The following is a 19,400-nucleotide window of genomic DNA, read 5'->3' as shown; positions in this document are numbered from 1 at the left end:
TCATCACTATTTGGTTCAATAATCATCAATATATCTTGGTAAATAATAGATTTCTCAAAGGGCAATTGATTTGATAGTGTTACGTTGAAAATGTGGTTGCCGGAATATGTGCTTGGTAGTGTATGTCTTATTTTTAAGAAAAAACCGACAAATAACCGAAAAAATCGAAAAACCGACAAACCCGACATAAACCGAGTCGAGAAAAAACCGACTTAATTTGTTTGGTTTGGTTCTAATATTTGAAAAACCAACTTACTTGGTTTGGTTTCTTTTAAGGGAAAAACCGATCCAAACCGAACCATGAACACTGTATTATAGATCATTCTGTTAGAAAAAAATCCAACTTTCGAAGAGCAGAAATTGGATTTTAGATAAAAATACAAGTGTTATATGATTCGACTGAACTCTAAAGGGAGAACTCAAAATTGATGGTTCAAGTAATAAATTAAATGTTGTTAATTTCATTGGCAGAAAACAATCGACTAGATATTCATTCTAAAGTAATGTTCATACATCATGATTTATCTACAACCAAATTGGGAGAGCCTAAATCTTCCTATCTCAATTTCAATTTTTTATTTATTTAATATTTCCTTTTTTTACTGATCAATAAGTGAAGTCCATGCGATGCACCCGATCCTTGAGAATCCCAGGGTACAAAGTTCTACTTTCCTCTGGCATACCACAAGAATTACTAAGAACTTTGCTATAATATTTATTAAATTCCCTTCTATATTCCTCGCCATTTCCATTTGAATCTTTCACATTAGCTGCAAAATGAACTCTCTTCTTTTTCTTCTTGCTTGAATCTTTCTTCTTTCCACCTGTAATATGACAAGTGTCACATGCAAACAGTGATTGAAAAAATCACCTAGTACTGTTCCAAGAAGCTAGGAGAAATTAAAATAGTACCTGAAGATAAACAAGACTTGAGTATATACTTTCCATGTGGTGAATATTCTTGTTTATTGTTTGTAAGTTCAAACTGAATAGTTGACAAATACTTTTCCTGAAGAAGATCAAAAAGAATAACAGTGCCGGCAGAGACAACCATGGCTGTTGCCAAGACCAAACCATTTGGGCCCATCAAGCTTGACATAATTGTACAACAACAATAACAACAACAATCAGTAAAATCTCACAAGTTGGGTCTGGAGAGGGCAGTGTGTACGCAGACCTTATCCAGAGGGCTATTCCCGATAGATCGTCGGTTCAAGAAGACGGAAAATGAGTTTAGCTGGAGCCTGGAGAATTGAAGAAAGACGAGAATGGATGGATTTAAAAAAAGTTCAGCTGTTGAAGATCTCTTATAATCGTTCACTAATATGGAAATTGATGATTTTCGTATTAGGCGGCTCCAGCTAATTTGGAATTGATGCACTACTACTTGTTGCCGTGAGTCGTTAAATGAGGCTGAAGGACAGAGTAGGTGGGAAGTCTGTATATGCTCGGTTACTCCTATATACACAATAAATAGTACGGATTCTTAGTGCAATGTGATGGCGTAGCCGCGTACAACATACTTATACAATCATGTCACTTATTAGTATATAAATAGTATTCCTTCCGTTTATTTTTACTTGTCCACCGTTGATTTTGCACTAATAAAGTGTATAATTTACCATGATACTCATATTAATTGGTGTATAGTCTTTATGGATATGGAAAATAATTTGAAATGAGTAATTAATGTTAATGGCAAAACAGGAAAAATAAATTATTTTTCTCTTGATTTGCGAAAAGTATCGACAGGTAAAAAAGAATTTATTTTTAGAATAATTGAACTGAGGAGGTACCAACTAAGCTGTTACAATAAGTTAAATTATATACGGAGTAATATAAAAGCACCCGATCTGCCATGGTTCAAGGGATTAGGTAGGTTATCTTGATATAAATTTTGGGATTAAAAATTTATCTCGTTTTTGATTGAGGGTCTGTTTAGAAAGCCACCATGTAATTGGAATTGGTGTAATTACTAATGTAGTAATTACACAGCCTAGTAATTACACAGTTGTGTAATTACGATGACCTGTTTGTTTGACATAGTGTAATTATAGTGTCATTACAAGTTTACTGTTTGGTTGCACAAGTGTAATTACACAGTTAGATTTAATTTTAAATTGAGTAATTGTGTCAAAACTTAAAAATTAATATAATAAATATATGCCTATAAATTTTTATAAGTATAAATAATATTATATTTGGTATTTAAGATGTATATTTCTTCGTAAATATACATTAATTAGTAATCATATATTTATAACTAATATTGTAAAAATAATTTATATAGTATATTTTTTAAATTAATAATATTTAGTTTAGATACTTATAAAAACTAAAAATATACGTTTTGTAAGAACATCATGGAATTCATGTTTGATAAAATAAATTAATATTTATAAATATTGTGTCATAACATTAATCAAATGTTTGACAAAACTAATCTATCAATTCTAACTAAAAAATGAACAACATGGAATATGAGCCAAAACTACTAAAACAAGTAAATTGGAACCATGAATATAACACAATTTCAATAATAAAAAAAAATAGTTTTACATATGTCAAATTCCAACATAATAATAGTAAGTTCCACTATAACTTAAGATTAGGAAACATGGTAAGCTTAACTACATTTAACAACGAAATTTCACTTTAAGTGCATCACTCATTATATGTCAAGTTTATTAATGACCCATTATTTCTAATATTAGGAGGTGTAGTTTCAGAAATAGAATAAGAAAAAAAAATATAAGCAATTACATAGAATCACAAGAAGTAATGATAGAGAAATAAAAGATAAATAATGTACAAAGAAAAATATATTTTAAAATTTTAAAAGAAATTAAAAAGTAAAAATAAAATTAAAAAATTAAAATAATAAAAATAAAAAGTTATAAAGAAAATAAATTAAAATAAAAACAAAAAGGAAAGAAACTAAAAAGCAACCTTGTAATTACACAATGTAATTACCACCAATTCTCACCTCCCTCTTGAGAATTGGAGAGTGTAACTACACCCCTCCAATTACACCCAATTCAATACTGACCAAGTAATTACTTGGCCAAACAAACATGCCAAACTGTGTAATTACACCCAAATCCATTTCCAAGGTGGCTTTCCAAACAGGCTCTGAATGTATTAGCTAAAGCCGGTATTATTTATATACAAAAGTCTTGGTAGAAGATGGGATAAGTTACTCAAGTTATAGTCCTGATTTTAATTCCAAAATTATAATTTTGGGATATTTTGAACCAAACGACCCCTAGTGTAAAAAAGGAAAGTGGTGGAATGAATTTAATCATATTCTGGTTTGGGTTTTGTTTTTTTGCTTTCAATAGTGCACAGCGGGACAGGGGAAAGAGAAGAGAAATTATAAGGTGGAGAAGGATGGTCAAACTTTGAGTTGTGTAAAGTTGGCATTCAGTTAAGGTTGTCTAGATAGTCCCCACACAAGGCCAGCCTTTGTGTGTTTAATTAATGTACATGTTTGTTTTTAATAAATAAAGAGATTCATGAAGTCGTGCCCATGTGCGCATCGCTCAAGGGAAAAAGAAGCAGAGTTAGAGACGTGGAAGTTCTCTCTTCTCTTTACAAAACTAGTACTACTTCTTAGCATGTGCAAGCAAGGTCAAGCCACAAGAAAATCCTGTACTTGTCACGAGAAGGACTCTACGTTGTGTCATGGAAAGCTTCTATTTGTTTTTTTTTCTTCTCTCTACAACTTTTTTGTGTCATACGCCACGTCCTTAGTTGTTAACTAAGTAAGCGTGCGACACTTGATAACTTGCTCACGATTTTGTATAGCTTGCTCACGTTTTTGCTATGCCAAATCAGCCTTACTACACTCAAGATCGCTAAGAGAATGATAGAAAGAACACAAGAGAATTGTTAAAGGAAGCTTTGTATTAGAGAGAACTTGAATTGTTTACTTGGTGAATTACAAATAAATGGCCCCTTTATATTCTAGTCTCCTGGGGGCAGTGTGTAAATAATAATTATTACACAAGTCCTTAATATTTATAAGATAAGGGATTTCTCTAGAATTCTCTAAAAGCCTAGAAGATTCCAAGGACTTTCCTAGCAAATCCATAAGGATATAGGTTCTTCCTAAGGAAATGTCCATACTTCTCTAGAATCTTCTCACAAATGCTAGCCTTCTTCTTATGTAAGCTTCCACATGGCATTAATATATGCCAAATGGCGCCTATGTGGCATGATGACGTGGCGGGTCATCACACTCTCCCCCACCTAATATTGCGACAACTGCGGCGCAATGCTGCTGCATAAACTCTCGGATCTTATCTTTGAATTGCCAAAGTCTTCATATCGTTCCCATATGGCCTCTTCCGGTGATTGCCCCTTCCAATAGACGAGGAACATAGCGGTGGTTTTTTGCCCTTTTTTCGCCTGGCTTGGTAATCCATAATATCCTCAATCTCCCGATCATGCGAGACTGTGATAGTCATAGGTGCTCGACTTGATTGTTCCCTACTCGGATCATCTTTATCTTCATGATATGGCTTAAGAATGCTGGCATAGAAGACATGGTAGATCATAACATACGATGGCATGTCAAGCTTGTATGAGATCTTGCCTACCTTGGCGACGATCTTAAATGGCCCCTCATACTTGCAAATCAGATTCTGATGCATGCCCCGTAGTGGCTTGAACTGTCTTGGGTTAAACTTCACCATGACCATGTCCCCAACTCTATAGTCCGTGGGACGGCGCTTACGGTCTGCAAACTTCTTCATCTTCTTAGCTGCCCTATCCAAGTAGGACTTAGCAGTGTAAAGATACTCCCCCATCCTTTGGCCATATGATAAGCCCCCAAACTCTTTCCCTCGAACGCAGCTGGTAATGAATGTAGAGTTTGTGGCTGTTGGCCTATGGCTAGCTCAAATGGTGTCCGCCCCGTGGACTCACTCCGCTGCAAGTTATAAGAGAATTAGGCGATGTCTAGGAACCTTGCCCAATCTTTCTGATGCGCGCTTACATAATGCCTCAAGTAGCATTCTAGTAAGGCATTGACCCGTTCCATTTGTCCATCTGTCTATGGGTGGAAACTAGTGGAAAAGTGCAGCTCCATGCCAAGTATGTTGAATAACTCTCTCCAAATGTTTCTAGTAAAACGGGGGTCTCGATCAATGATAATATGCCTTGGTAAGCCCCAATACTTCACCACGTTCTTAAAGAATAGCTTGGCGGCTTCCTTCGCAGTGCAACCTGGTGAGGCGGGCATGAAGGTGGCATATTCAGAAAATCTATCCACGACCACCATAATAGTACCATAACCATTGGACTTCGGTATACAAGTGATAAAGTCCATAGTGATGCTCTCCCATGGACGCTCTACAACTGGCAGTGGCTCCAAAAGTCCTCCGGGCTGTTGTTGTGCAACCTTGTCCTGTTGACAGACAAGACAAGTCTGCACATAACACTCTATGTCATCTTGCATGCGTGGCCAATAGTAGACTGACTCAACCAAGGCCCTAGTGCGACGTTGACCTAGATGAACAACCCACATTGTGTCATGACTCTCCCTTATGATCCATCGTCTAATGTCTCCAAACTTAGGCACATAGACCCGCCGACCTGTAGTAAGTAGTAAGCCGTCTTCTATCCAAAAGCGTCTCGTCTTGCCTTTGTTGGCTAACTCGATAAGCTGTTTGGCTGTTGGATCATGCTGTATGCCTTCTTTTATAGCCTCCCGACTGTCCCATCTTGCTGAATTGATTGCAGCAAGCTCGACTTTCTGGCTCAAGGCATCAGCTACAACGTTACCTTTGCTCGGCTTATACTTCAGCGCATAATCAAACTCGGCCAAGAAATCCTGCCACCTAGCCTGTTTTGGTGTGAGCTTCTTCTGCATCTGAAAGTAGCTAGTAGCCACATTTTCGGTCTTGACCACGAACCTCGACCCAAACAGATAATGTCGCCATGTACGAAGGCAATGCACAATGGCAGTCATTTCCTTCTCTTGCACCGTGTAACGCCGCTCCGTCTCATTTAACTTGCGGCTCTCAAATGCTATGGGATGCTCGTCCTGCATCAGGACACCCCCAATGGCGAAGTCTTAGGCATCTGTGTGCACCTCAAATGTCTTGGCAAAGTTAGGTAACGCCAAGACTAGCTCCTCTGTTACAATTGCCTTAAGGTCTTCAAACGCCTTTTGACAATGTTCCGTCCAAACCCATGGCTTGTTCTTCTTCAATAGCTTAGTTAATGGTGCGGCCTTTGCTGAGTAGTTACTGATGAACCGACGATAGTAGTTAACAAGGCCAAGGAAGGATCTCAACTCTGTTACTTTTTTAGGTGCCTCCCACTCCTGGATAGCACGTACCTTAGCCTCATCCATGTGTAGCTCGCCATTGCTAATAACATGGCCCAGGAAGTGCACCTTTAATTGTGCGAACTCACATTTCTCCCTCTTGATGTATAGCTCGTTCTCCCGCAAGACTTGGAAAACCTTCCATAAGTGCTCCATGTGCTCCTCCAAGGTGTTGCTGTAGATGACTATGTTGTCTAGGTAGACTACCACGAACTGATCAAGGTAGGGATGGAAAATCTTGTTCATAAGGGTGCAAAATGTGGCCGGTCCATTGGTTAAGCTGAAGGGCATCACTAACCACTCAAAGGATCCATATCTTGTCACACATGTTGTCTTTGTCTCATCCCCTTCTGCAATGCGAACCAGGTAGTAGCCCTTTCGAAGATCCACCTTGGTAAAGTACTTAGCTTGCCCAAGTCTATCGAACAAGTCAGCAATAAGCGGGATCGGGTACTTATTCTTCACTGTGACCTTATTAAGTGCTCGTAATCTATGCATAAACGCAACGATCCTTCCTTCTTCTTCTGGAACAATACTGGTGCGCCAAAAGGTGCCTTTGATGGGCGAATGTGACCAGCATCTAGCAGCTCTTTCAATTATTTCCTGAGCTCCTCTAGCTCGGGCGGTGCCATGCGATATAGGGCAAATGAGGGTGGCTTAGCCCCGGGATCCAACTCAATCTTGTGATCCACCTCTCGCCTAGGCAGCAAATGCTTAGGCAACTCCTTGGGCATGGCATCTTTTTTTCCTCAAGCAACTTCTCTATGCAAGGCGGCACTATCTCTTGAAATCTTGTCTTCCTCTAGACTTGCAATGGTTGCCACGAACGTCGGCTCCCTCTTCTTGATGCCCTTGACAACCTGCATAGTTGAGAGTTGTGCTTGGATCTGTCCGTGTGGCATAGTCACTGTAGGTACCATGCAAGCTCCTTCTCGCTCCATAACTAAGAGACGTTGGAGGTAGGGGTCGATCAAAGTATGGAAATGTCTAAAGAACTCTTGCCCCAATATGATATCAAAGATATCCATAACGGTTACGGTAAAGTTTGTTATACCTTTCCAAGCTCCGAATTTGACACCAACTCCATTAGCTACCCCACGAGCATTTTGTACCTCAGTATTCACGGTCTTGACGCAAGAGTTGGTTGGAGCAAGCTTCAATTCTAGTCTCTTTGCGGCAGCCTCAGTCTCGAAATTATGAGTTGCTCCAGTATCCACCATTGCACGAGCGGGCTTGTTGTTGATAGTGAGATCCACGTACTGATTGCCATTCTTGGTAGGTTGGATAGCTTTCTTTGTGACAGCACCACATAATCCGATCATACCCAACTGTGCGGTTCCCGAACTCTCTCCTTGTGGCTGCTCCTTTCGTTCGCGGACTATGGCGCTGTGGCTCTTTAGGTCGGGACAATTCCTGAAGCCGTGTGGCCCTCCGCATATGTAGCATCCCTTCTCTCGGCATGTGCCTTCTTCTCGGCGTAGCCTTGACGATCACTCGACTTTTTAGAATCTTGAGTCTTAGAGTATTGTTGTTGTGTCTCCTTGCCTTTGCCACGGTCTCCCCCACCTTTGACATTGTTAACCTTTGACTCTTTGCCATTGCCTTTGTCGTGCTTGTCATGCTTGAAATCCATCAATGATTCGGCCTCCACTATGGCTTGGTCTATATCAGTGACTTGCCGGCGTTGCAACTCCTGCTTAGCCCAATATCATTGGTCAGGTTAGGGATTTGAAGCATATGGGTAGTGAACTCCTTGACATAGACACGTATGCTCCCTATGTGCTTCAACTCCCTAAGCTTGCGCCTTGCCTCGTACAAGACATTGTTTGGAAAGAACTGTCGCTTGAACTCTGCTTTGAACTGATCCCACGTGCTAATAGTACATAAACCTTTATCCATGTCGGCCATCTTCCTTCTCCACCATAACATGGCAGTCTCTGAGAGGTACAACATCGCAGTGTTGACCTTGGCCTCGTTGCCCCTCACTTTTCCGTGCTTGAAGTAGTTCTCCAAGTGCCAAAGGAAGTTTTCCACTTCTTGTGCATCACGAATACCTTTGAACACCGGGGGTTTGGGAGCCTCGACCTTGGCCTACCTTGTCACCACAACATTGCTGGCTGCCTTGGTCACGCTAGCATTGATATGCTCCTCGAGTGACTCTATCTTTGCCTTCATAGCATTGATAGTACTCAAAGCCTCCATGAATCTGCACTCTAAGGTGTGAGCACGTGATTTTTGCCCTATATATGAATAATTCCTAAAAAATTTAAATAAAATGATTTTTTCTCTATTTTTACAATTTTTGTGAATTTTGTGTCATTTTTGGTAATTGTTGCATTTTTATTAGTGCATTTTTGTTCATATGGAAAATATAAAAATACATTTGCATTTAGGATTTAATTTCATATTTTTTTAGTATTAATTAGGTACTAATTTGTTTTGGAACAAATTTAAAGAAAATCACAAAAATAGTTTTTTTGGCACTTTCATTTGTTAATTGTTGCATTTATCTTTAAATAGATTTTTGAACAATTTGAAGAAATAAATAGTTTAATTAGGTCTTTGTTTTAATTGTTACATTTTTATAAAAGCAGAAAAATACAAGATAAAATACAAAAAATAAAACGAAAATAAAATATAAAAGCAAAAGAAATAAAATAAATTGAATACAAGAAATTGGGCTGTTATGTTTAATTTGGAGCCCAAATACACCCAGCACCAGCCCAACCCAATCTGCCCCAACCCGGCCTGAAAACGACGCCGTTTGGCGTCGTTGGATCTGAACCATCCAAGTTTTTAATCCAACGGCTTAGATTCGATATCACTAAATTAATAAAAGTGTTCGAATATATTTCATAACCCTAAACGACATAAGCCTCTTCCTCGTATACTCCTCCTTCACCACCGCCGACCTCGCCGGAATCCTACCGCCGGCGAGCGATACTTCTGTCAACTCACTCTAAAATAACACCGTAAAATCCTCTCACCGTCCCCGTCGTGAATCTCTTACCCTTTTCTTTCAAAACCTAGCCCAAATCCTCGAATCCTCGTCGGAAGGTTTTTCGGCCATGACGCCGGTCACTCCTTTCGACCCCAAATTAACACCCTGATACCCTCTCTTCTTCCTTTATCCAACCCCCATGGTATTCTACCTCGAATCTGTCCGGAGCGTCTCGAATATTGAATTGAAATTTTCCGGCCAAAGTCCAAAATAACCCAATCGAGCCCAGATTAACACCATAAGACCGCCTGGTCTTCCCCTATCAGACCCCCATGGGCGCTTAGCTCAAATGTGACCGGAACAGTTCGAATATCGATTTCAAGTTTTCCGGCGGAACCCTAGATAAGTTTTTCTTCAACGTTTTCCTTTCTTTGTTTAATTTTTGTCTTTTTATGCATGTGTTTTTTCGTGTTCAGTCCAATTTCAACAATTAGGTTTAGTCATCGATTGTTTTCTTGTGTTGGTTGTTTTCTTCTTTTTAATCAATCTCCTGTTCTTTTCTTTGTTAGTCCCAATACCTCTTAACTATAGTATAGCCATGGTTTGATAATTCTGACTTTTAATGTAGCAATTAGGTTAGTTTCAGTGGCAATGGTGCATAATTCTAATTTGGTTAATTCTAGGAGTTTTTTAATTTTCTTTGCTTCATCATCCTTGATTTGGTTTTGATTTTCTAGTTTAATTGTCATTATTTTAATCTTGATCTGATTTTGTTAAATGTTTAAATGATAGCTTAAGTAATAGAACTTTCTGTTATTTGATTAGTTTTAGTAATAATAATAATTTGTTCATGATCTAAACTTGTTAGAATTAGGATCTCTAATTGTTTTTATTAGATGCCAATTTGTTAGTTTTCTGTTTGTTTTGTTAGTTTAATTTTGTTTTTCCTGATTAGAATTATAGGAATCCATTAATTGTTTTGATGTAGCTGATCCTTAATTAGGTTTAGGGGACTGCTGGATTTGGGTAGTAATTCCTAGATGTTTTAAGGGTATTTTGGGAAGGAAAAAGGGTAGTTTAATCAGGTTTGGTAATTTCTGAAATGAGGTAAGGGTATTATAGGACTTGGAATGGGTATAGAACCTTCTAGAATGGACCTTAGTATAGATTTCAATAAAATAGGTGTAGCTACTTGTATAACAAGTCAGAAATGAGGGGTAAAAATAGAAATAAACAGGGACTAATGTGTGAAAAGGAAAATCTGAAATTCCCTCCAAATTATGTCTATAAAAGGGCATATCCCTTACTTGAAAAAAAAAAGTTTTGGAGCCCTCAAATTCCCCCCAAAATATCTTTATGCTTCCAAAAGCTAATTGAAATTCAAATAAGAAATCCAGATCTGAAACTTTCTTTGTCATCTTAGAAAAACCAAAAAAATATACATAAAGTCACAAAAATACAAAACCACTATTATATTGCAGTTCTGTGGATCACTGAATAGTTCTGCCTGAAAAACTACTGTTTGACTGCTGTAACTCGGAGTCTGTTTTGGTTTGTGATTTCGAGTCAATTTGGAGTGATATTAAGGCTGTTTGGCTTGGTTTTGAATACTGGAGCTTATCAACTCTTAAATCTGGCTATGTTGTTGTTGGTTGATGGTTTAGTGATCTGCTGTGGTTGTCGTTTGCTACTGCTAATCTGTTGTTACACTGGTTGTTGCTGATCCTCCCTTTCTCTTCTATTTCATTGCACCTTCAGGTACATGTTCTCAATTCTGACTTGATGTAATCGAAGGAGAAATGTTATAAAGTGTTCGCTCATTTGCTCTTGGAAAGCACGCCTGTTTGGGATATAATATGTTGACAGTTAATTAGATACTAGACATGATTGTTTAATTCAACTCTGACTCGTATTCATTTAAGTGAATTGTTTTGGACTGTTAAATCTGAAATTATGTAGTAGTAATCTAGCATAGCTATGTATGTGCTTTAGTTTAGTATTGTGTTAGCAACAAAAACATAAATCTGAGATGATTTAGATTTGTAGTTGATTCTAAAATTAGCATGTGATGTCCATGACCATTGTGACTCCAAGTTGAATATACATTTCTAACTATTGCAGTAGCTAGTATAGGGAACTAGTTAGTAACGTTAATAATACGGACAACCTGCTGTAATTGTTCTGTGATCAGACATGAGTGAAACACGGATTAAGTCCACAAAATTGTTCACGCTAACAATTAGGTAACTTAGTAATTTGCCTCTCGTCTTTAGTATTGTTTAAAATAACGTGGTATAATCCTCCATTAGAAATCAAACAATTGTTATCTTGTTCATTTGAATAAAATAATTTGGGATAATTTGGGAAGCAAACTGTTGAACAAATTGTTGGTATGCCAGACTTGGGGGTTCGATCATCCGTTCTTCCCTATGTTGCCTGATTTAATTCGTCTGCTTTGGGCCACCCTCAGGCCCAATTCGTAGCTATTGGAAATATTGTCTAGTGTGCACGTACAATGTGGCTTGGCCTCTTTGGACCCAAATTATTTTAAGTTTTTCCTTTTAAAAATAAAATGAACGAGCCTCGCCGGATAAAATACACAAATTACGGGGCCCTCAATAAATATTATATTAATTTTTAGACTTCGGGATGGGCCGTTTAGCGAATTTCGCGTCCTTCCCCAAATAATAACGCGTTAGTCTCTTCAGGCGCGCCTTTAATAATATTTTATTCCTAAATTCGGGTGCACATTTATGTGACCCAAATCCAAATCTCAACGGAGTCGAAATGTGTTGACAACCACGGGTGCACTGGTGCGACGTGGTTCAGGACGCATTTTCACGACGTTGCAATTCTTACTAAAAATAAAAAATAAATAAAAGCGGTTACTAATAAAAGATACATAGGTTAGCACACGTTTTTGAAATCAGACAAAATCAAATACAACAGTTGAGCGACCGTGCTAGAACCACGGAACCCGGGAATGCCTAACACCTTCTCTCGGGTTAACAGAATTCCTTACTCGGATTTCTGGTTCGCGGACTGTTAACAAAGTCATAATTTCCTCGGATCGGGATTCAACCGGTGACTTGGGACACCATTAATCTCCCAAGTGGCGACTCTAAATATTAATAATAAATCTCGTTTCGATTGTCCTTTAATTGGAAAAACTCCTTTACGCCCTCACAGGTGTAGGAAAAAGGAGGTGTGACAGCTCTGGCTACTCTGCTGGGGACAAGAACCCAGAACTTTGGTTCAGGGTTCAGAATTCGAGCTTAGATATATTGTTGTATTTGGCTTTATCTGATTTTCCAACATGTTTCATGCTAAATGTGCAAAATGTTGCTTTTTACCGCTTTGATATTATCTGAACTGTATATAAACTGTGCCGAAACCCTTCTCTTCTCACCTCCGGGGATGTGCTTACTGGTTGAGACTCCCTATTCTGTTAGTGTCATACCTCAAAATAAGAAGAGGCCGGACAAGTTACTAAGCCGGATGGCCTTTTGGTTCCCGGTACGTAGCCCCCTCCTCGACTCGAGTTGTCCGCTCGGGTACACAGTCTAGAACACATACCCAGGTTTTGAACCTAGAATAACTTGACTTCATGCCGGATCCCTAGTAGGAACGCTTATTTGCGTCACGTGCATATGACTTAGGGGACTCAACACAGGGGTTGGGTCCGTCTAGGACAGGTGTACCCGGAATAATGGACCATCCTGCTGCATCCTACTTGTGCATTTATCTGTTTGGGACCCGCATGCTGACCGGCTTTGAATATTTGGAAAAAAGTGGAAAAACCAAAAGAGAAAATAGCAGTGTAGAGAGATAATTTCCTATATTAGAAAAGAACAATGTCCAAGTAGTGCCGAAATGCTGCCGAATTTTTGAGAAAATGAAGAAAAAAAGAAGAAAAGTTCTTTTTAGTTTGCCAATGAAAAAGAAAAACAAAAAGAGTTTTATTTTTAAATTAGTTTATTTTATTTGCCTCTGAAAAAGAAAATATAAAAAAAAGAATCTTGCTTTCAGAAATAGTGTATTTGCCAACAAAAACAAAAAAGAGTCTTGTTTTCAAAAATAGTTAGATTTATCTGCCCGAACTACGCTGGTTTGATTCTCACCGGATGTGAGATACGTAGGCGACCCTCATCGGGTCCAACCTCCCCTTTGCAAAAATAGCCAAAAAATGCCAAAATTTTTAATTTCGTCATGAATAAGTCGGGTGACGCCATTCTTGTCAAAAATAAGCCAAATGTCCCAAAAAGGGCGCCGGAAGGCTATTTTTGCAAGAACAGCCACCCTGAGTCATTTTCAACGGTTAGCAGGCACAGCCTTAAAATCTTCTCCCCGAAGTGCTGAAAGGCCGTAACTGCAAAACCCGCCGTTTGTTTTAAAATTGGAAATTTGAACAAAAATAGTGACACTTTTTTTCCTTTTAGGTCAAAATAAGTGATTAAATCACCTTAATAAATGTGCAGGATGAGCACGATTCAAAATAAAGGGAACTTGCATATAGGCCCGCGGCGAGACCGAACGATGTCCCGCGGGCACCAGGAGCTTTAATGTATTCATGATTGTCTTTTGAGTCTGTATTCCCTTTTTTACTAGAGTTTGTCTTTTGAGTCTATATTTCCTTTTCTACTAGAGTTTGTCATTTAAGTCTGTATTTCCTTTTCTACTGGAGTCTGTATTTCCTTTTCGTTAAAAGTCAGTCAGTTGATTGAGTCTGTACTTTCAAAATAGAATAGGGATGGAGGAGCCCGTAGTTCTTTTCTGCATTAGAGTCTGTTAGTTGTTTAATTTGTCAGTTTTGAGTCTTTGTAATAGACGTATTTGCTATCAATAAAATTGAAAACCCCCAAAAAAAATTTTGCTTTACATTTACTCTGCAAGAACTACGCTCGGTCTGATTCACGCGGGGTCGTGATACGTAGGCAATCTCCATAGGACTTGACCATAACTAAATGAAACAAAGGAAATACAAGAAAAGAATCAAAGGAAAGAAAAACAAAAGAGGGAAAAACAAAAACAAAAAGAAAATAAGAAACCGAACAAGAGAAAATAAAAGGGAGCAAAGGAAAGAAAAGAGCGGAAAAAATTTTTTTGAGGAAAGAAGCGAATAGGAACAAGGAAAAACCAAGGGAAAAACCAAGAAGGAAAGAAGGAAAAGTAAGAGAGAAAAGCTAAAGAATGAGAGGAAGGGCATGGCAGATAAAGAAAAATGAAAAGGCCGGGATGACGCATGCGACCGATCAGAAGCATAATAGGAACTGTTAACTGCCTAGGTGCATTCACTCCCCAAATGTGCGGGTACCAATATGTTACATGCCCTAATGCTAACGTGATGGTTTCATTTTGTCATGTCATTCCAGAAAGGTGGTTGGTTTGTGGTTTTAGAGTGGTAACTCGTTTTTACAACACAAGGACAAAAGGCAGTTGGCATCCTGGCAACCCATTCCTACAACACCCGGGCAAAAACCAAACTGAACATGATAGGCCCAGAATCAGATACCAGTATCGTGGACCTATCAAAAGAGGTGGAAGTGGTAGATGTTAAAGCAATGAAGGAAGAGATGTATAAGTTGAGGCAGCAGATGGCTGAGATGCATCAGGCTTGGGCTAAGGGTCAGTCGGCGCCAGTTTATCCTGCCAATCCCGCATATCTCCCGCCTTCGGCCCAGTCTCAGGAGCTTCCTCCTGCGAATGTATCTTCACATTTCCCTTTCTACCAACAGAGTTATAGCACCACCTTCTATCCTCCCCAAGCTCCACCACCCAAACAAAACCCTCCTCCACCAATCACCCCTGTCTTTGTGGCGCCTCCACCTGCCACGTTGCAAAGATCTTCCAGTGAGCCATTGTTTCCAACTCACGACAGCCAGTACTACCCTCCCGAGCCTACCTTTAAAGCTCCTGAGCCATATTCCTACACTCCTCACCTTGAGCTCTCGGTGGAAACTGATAAGCCGCTTAAGGATCCGGAACAGGAAGAGATGTTTCGAAAAGTAAAAAGCCTGGAGCAATCCTTCAGGAACATGCAAGGATTGGGTGGCCAAGTCAGTGTGGCCTACAAAGATTTGTGCATGTTTCCCAATGTCCAGCTGCCAGCAGGGTTCAAGTTACCAAAGTTTGATTTGTATGATGGACATGGTGATCCTGTAGCCCATCTGAGGGGATTTTGCAGTAAAATGAGAGGCGCTGGAGGAAGAGATGAGTTATTGTTGGCGTACTTCAGCCAAAGTCTAAGTGGCACAGCCTTGGAATGGTACACACGGCAGGATCATGCCCGATGGTACACTTGGGATGATTTGGCCCAAGCGTTTGCATGCCATTTTCAATATAATCTCGAAATTGTCCTGGACCGCCTGTTACTGACCAAAATTGAGAAGAAACTGGGGGAGAGCTTTAGAGAGTACGGATTTCGGTGGAGGGAACAGGCTGCAAGGGTCGATCCTCCAATGAAGGAAGGCGAAATGGTCGATTATTTTCTGCAGGCTTTGGAGCCTACTTATTATGGTCACCTGGTGTCAGCAGTGGGAAAATCTTTTAACGAGGTAGTGAAAATGGGAAGTATGGTTGAAGAAGGGCTCAAATCCGACAAAATCATGAGCTATTCAGCAATCAAGGCAACCACTCAGGCCATCCAGAGCGGAGGGGTACTTGGAAAGAAAAAGAAAGAAGATGTGGCGGTAGTTGACTCGAGAACTTGGTCAGGGGGGCCATCCCCATATTACCATCAACCTCGTCCCCGTCCCCACACTCCACAACATTATTACCCACCACGTAGTTCCCACTTCTCTGTCCACCATGCCCATACATATCCCCAACATCCTACCCAGGCGCAATGGCACGCACCCACTCCACAAAATGCCTACCCAACTCAAAACACATACCCATCTCCAAGAGCTTACAAGACTCCCCCTGGAGCAAGTTTGCGGGCCAGCCAAAATTTCAAGCAAGAAAGGGCACAGAAGCAGGAAACTTTCACCCCCATCGGAGAACCATATGCAGACTTGTTTGGGAAACTAAAGCGTTATAACCTGATTGCACCGGTTCCTCCGAATCATGTGGACAAGCGTGCAAGAAGCTTTGACCCTTCTAAAAGGTGTGAATATCATTCCAATGCCCAGGGGCACGATGTCGAAAGTTGTCGGGATTTGAAAAGAGAGATAGAAAGAATGATTCAGGAAGGCGTAATTGCGGTCCAGGACAGTTCCACCCAGAACATTGCACAGAATCCTTTACCTGCACATGATGGGGCACATTTTGTAGGAAATATCCATTGCGACAGGGATTATAAGAATACTCTCGGAAACTCGGTGAATGAAGGCCCCAGCAACTTTGATGGGCAATCCTGTGGCTAAGATGTCAAGTTTGGTAGTTGGAAAGGCGCTCCATCTTCCGGAGTCTTGGTGGTTTATTTTGTTGTCATTTCTGTTGTCCGGGTTATTTTCAGGGTTGTAATCCGGACATTATCTTGTGACTCAAATCCTTCTATATTTTCACTTTGCTTTGTTTAGTCGTAGTAGCTTGTGAAGTGCTGTCTAGGTTTGTTCAAGGGTTGTAACGCTAGTCTAGTTCGCTTGTTTTGTTGTTTAAATCCTTTCACCGTCAGTCTAATGCAATTCTCTGTTTCCCGCCATTTCTAGTCATTTTAGTTAGTTCCCTTCTCCCTCTGCAATTCTTTCATGCTAGTTCTAGTGACATGACATGCACGCATAATTTTCAGCCTGTTTTAAAAGTCAGTTTAGTAATGAAGCAATGAAACAATGATTGAAGACGTAAGGACATTCAAGGGAAATAAGTAAAGGCATTTTGAGATCACTTCGAGCCCAAGACAAGTGAAACTGGGGGCAGATAGGACATAAAGAAATACTGTTGAAATGCATCATGCCGCATCGGTTCGAAGCCAAAGGCAAGTTTGCCCCAAGTTTACAGGGGCCGTTCATGGTACCGTGGTTGTTGTCCAATGGTGCTGTGTAATTGACAAATGTAGAAGGCAAATGTGCGATATGGTATCAAAAGGTGTTATGTGTGTTTTCCTCAGCTTGTTTAACTATGTAGTTTGTACTTGGCATGTTTTGGAGATTGGAATGACGAAGGCATTTTATTCTGCTATCCAAACACTTTATCCTTTGTTACCCCTTTAAGCCTCGGTTATTTTCTTGCATACCCCTCTTTCGGAATCAATAATAAAACTCGTAAGCCCGAGCAGGGAAAGTAAGTGGAGAAACAAGAGAAAAATAGTGAAAAAGAAAATGAAGAGCAAAAAAAAAAGAAAAGAAAAGAAAGAAAACAAAAGAAGAGGAAAGAAAAGAAAAGCAAAAAGAGAAAAAAAGGAAAGAAAACAAAAAAAGAGGAAAGAAAAAGAAAAGCAAAAAGAGAAAACAAAGGAAAGAAAAGGAAAGAAGAGAAAAGAAAAGAAAAAGTAAAAAGAGAAAAGAGAAGAAAAGCAAAGAAAAGAGAAGGAAAAGAAAAGAATGAAAAGAAAGGAAAAGAAAAGCGGAAGAAAGATCACAACAATAAAGTAGTTCTATGGCCTGAACTACGTTTGACTTGATCCCGAAAGGGTACGTAGGCAGCCTCACTGAGGTTCAGTCACAACAAAAGAAAAATCCAAGAATCCCCAAGAAGGAAACTGGGGCAGAAGTTGTGGTTGTCGCAAGAGATATGATTCCGAAAGTTGTAATGTTGAACCCACATTTGAATTATTTTGAGCTTTTATACCTTTCTTTCTAAAATCCATCCAAAAGCCACATTACGGTCCAAAGAAAGACCTTCTGATCAATTTCAAGAAATGTCAATACGGGCAGGTAAAGCGACTCATGTTGGAGACAACACTCTGGTGACAGAAGGAAAATGATAAAATGAGAGAGTCTTATTGGTGAAAACCTTCACGGGCACCATAAGGCGACGGTGAGTTGAGAGAAAAATCAAAATGAGAGAGGCTTGATGGTGAAAACCCTTCGGGCACTACAAGTCGAATAAGGATTGTGAATCGGATCGGGCAAACGGAGCATTGAAGCCCAGTTTCACGGCAAAAGGTACAACAAGAGCTGAACATCAGATTTGCTAAACAAAGTAGGCTGCAGGTGCATGTCAAGGTCGTTAGAGTCGGTATCCACATCTGATGGATTGCTACTCTATAGGTTTCTTGTTAGGAATCGTCACTCTCCATTACCCTTTACTCCAATCCTCCCACTTTGTTTTACTCCTTCGTCCTAGGTCGGTTGTTCAAAACAAGTGAGAAATGATATTAAAATCCGCCACCAAGCCTTCCAATTAAACAACACGGGACCTGGTGAGCACATAAAGGCGTCAAGCCAGGAAAAACCGCAGGCACACTGAGTTGGCCACAATCAACATGCTTTGGGATTCGTGTAAGATACAAGGGTCTGATTCATGAACAACGCAACAAATGAAGGGTTTGGGAAGAATGGATCAAAGGTATTGATACATATCAGATGGAGGGTGCTTTGGTGAACGGATCAGAGGTAGTCTCCGTGTCAAGGGTAGCAAAGAAAGTGGTTAGTCAATAAACAAGCAAGATCTTCGAGGGGGAATCAGTTATCGTGACAAGTGAAAGAACAATAAACTCAAGGCTAAAGCCAGTGGTCAAGAAAGAACATCATATACACAAAGCAGGGACAATAGACATGCTGCGGGATTCATATGAGACATGAGGATTGGGGAGATGACCGTTCATGCAATGCAACAAATGGAGGATGATGGGCCACCTTCGAAGTTCAAGGCCACAAACTAACCACCACTTTTTAAACTCACAAGTTTTCTTTGCTTGAAACAGGAACAAAGCAGTGCAAGAAAGTTGGTTCAATAATAAGAAAAAAAAAGAAAAGAAAGAAAAGAAAAAGAAGAAGAGGAGAGCCGACAAAAGGGAAGTTTCTCAAATCTTCGCCCTTGCCTGTCTTGTTAGCATGCATAAAATGCTGCCATTGCTTTTCACATTTTATCCTAGTCTGATGAACTTTCTCCTAGGATCAAAATCTTAGTCTGATGAATATTTCTCCTAAGATAGACAACCTAGTCTGATGAATTTTCTCCTAGGATCACAATCTTAGTCTGATGATTTTTTTTTCTTTTCTTTTCTCCTAAGATACCAAAAAG

General features: G+C 39.6%; 1 protein-coding gene across 1 annotated transcript; it reads right to left on the bottom strand.

Moving 5' to 3' along the window:
* Window positions 430-1,460, bottom strand: LOC109228369. Its single transcript, XM_019393512.1, has 2 exons — window positions 913-1,460; window positions 430-824 (listed from the first exon to the last, which is right to left on the bottom strand). Exons 1-2 carry the CDS (start codon window positions 1,097-1,099, stop codon window positions 607-609), a joined length of 405 nt encoding a protein of 134 aa, XP_019249057.1. The 5' UTR covers window positions 1,100-1,460; the 3' UTR covers window positions 430-606.

Source organism: Nicotiana attenuata, chromosome 6, assembly GCF_001879085.1.
Source record: "Nicotiana attenuata strain UT chromosome 6, NIATTr2, whole genome shotgun sequence".
Classification (NCBI taxonomy): domain Eukaryota; kingdom Viridiplantae; phylum Streptophyta; class Magnoliopsida; order Solanales; family Solanaceae; genus Nicotiana; species Nicotiana attenuata.
The sequence above is the reverse complement of the archived record's forward strand: the minus strand, read 5'-3'. Positions and strand labels throughout refer to the sequence as shown.

Bases quoted from the DNA above. Each gene is read 5' to 3' on its own strand.
- LOC109228369 (XM_019393512.1), bottom strand. From the start codon at position 1,099: ATGTCAAGCTTGATGGGCCCAAATGGTTTGGTCTTGGCAACAGCCATG. The intron at 825-912 runs GTACTATTTTAA...GTCATATTACAG, and splicing joins CAAGTCTTGTTTATCTTCAG to GTGGAAAGAAGAAAGATTCA.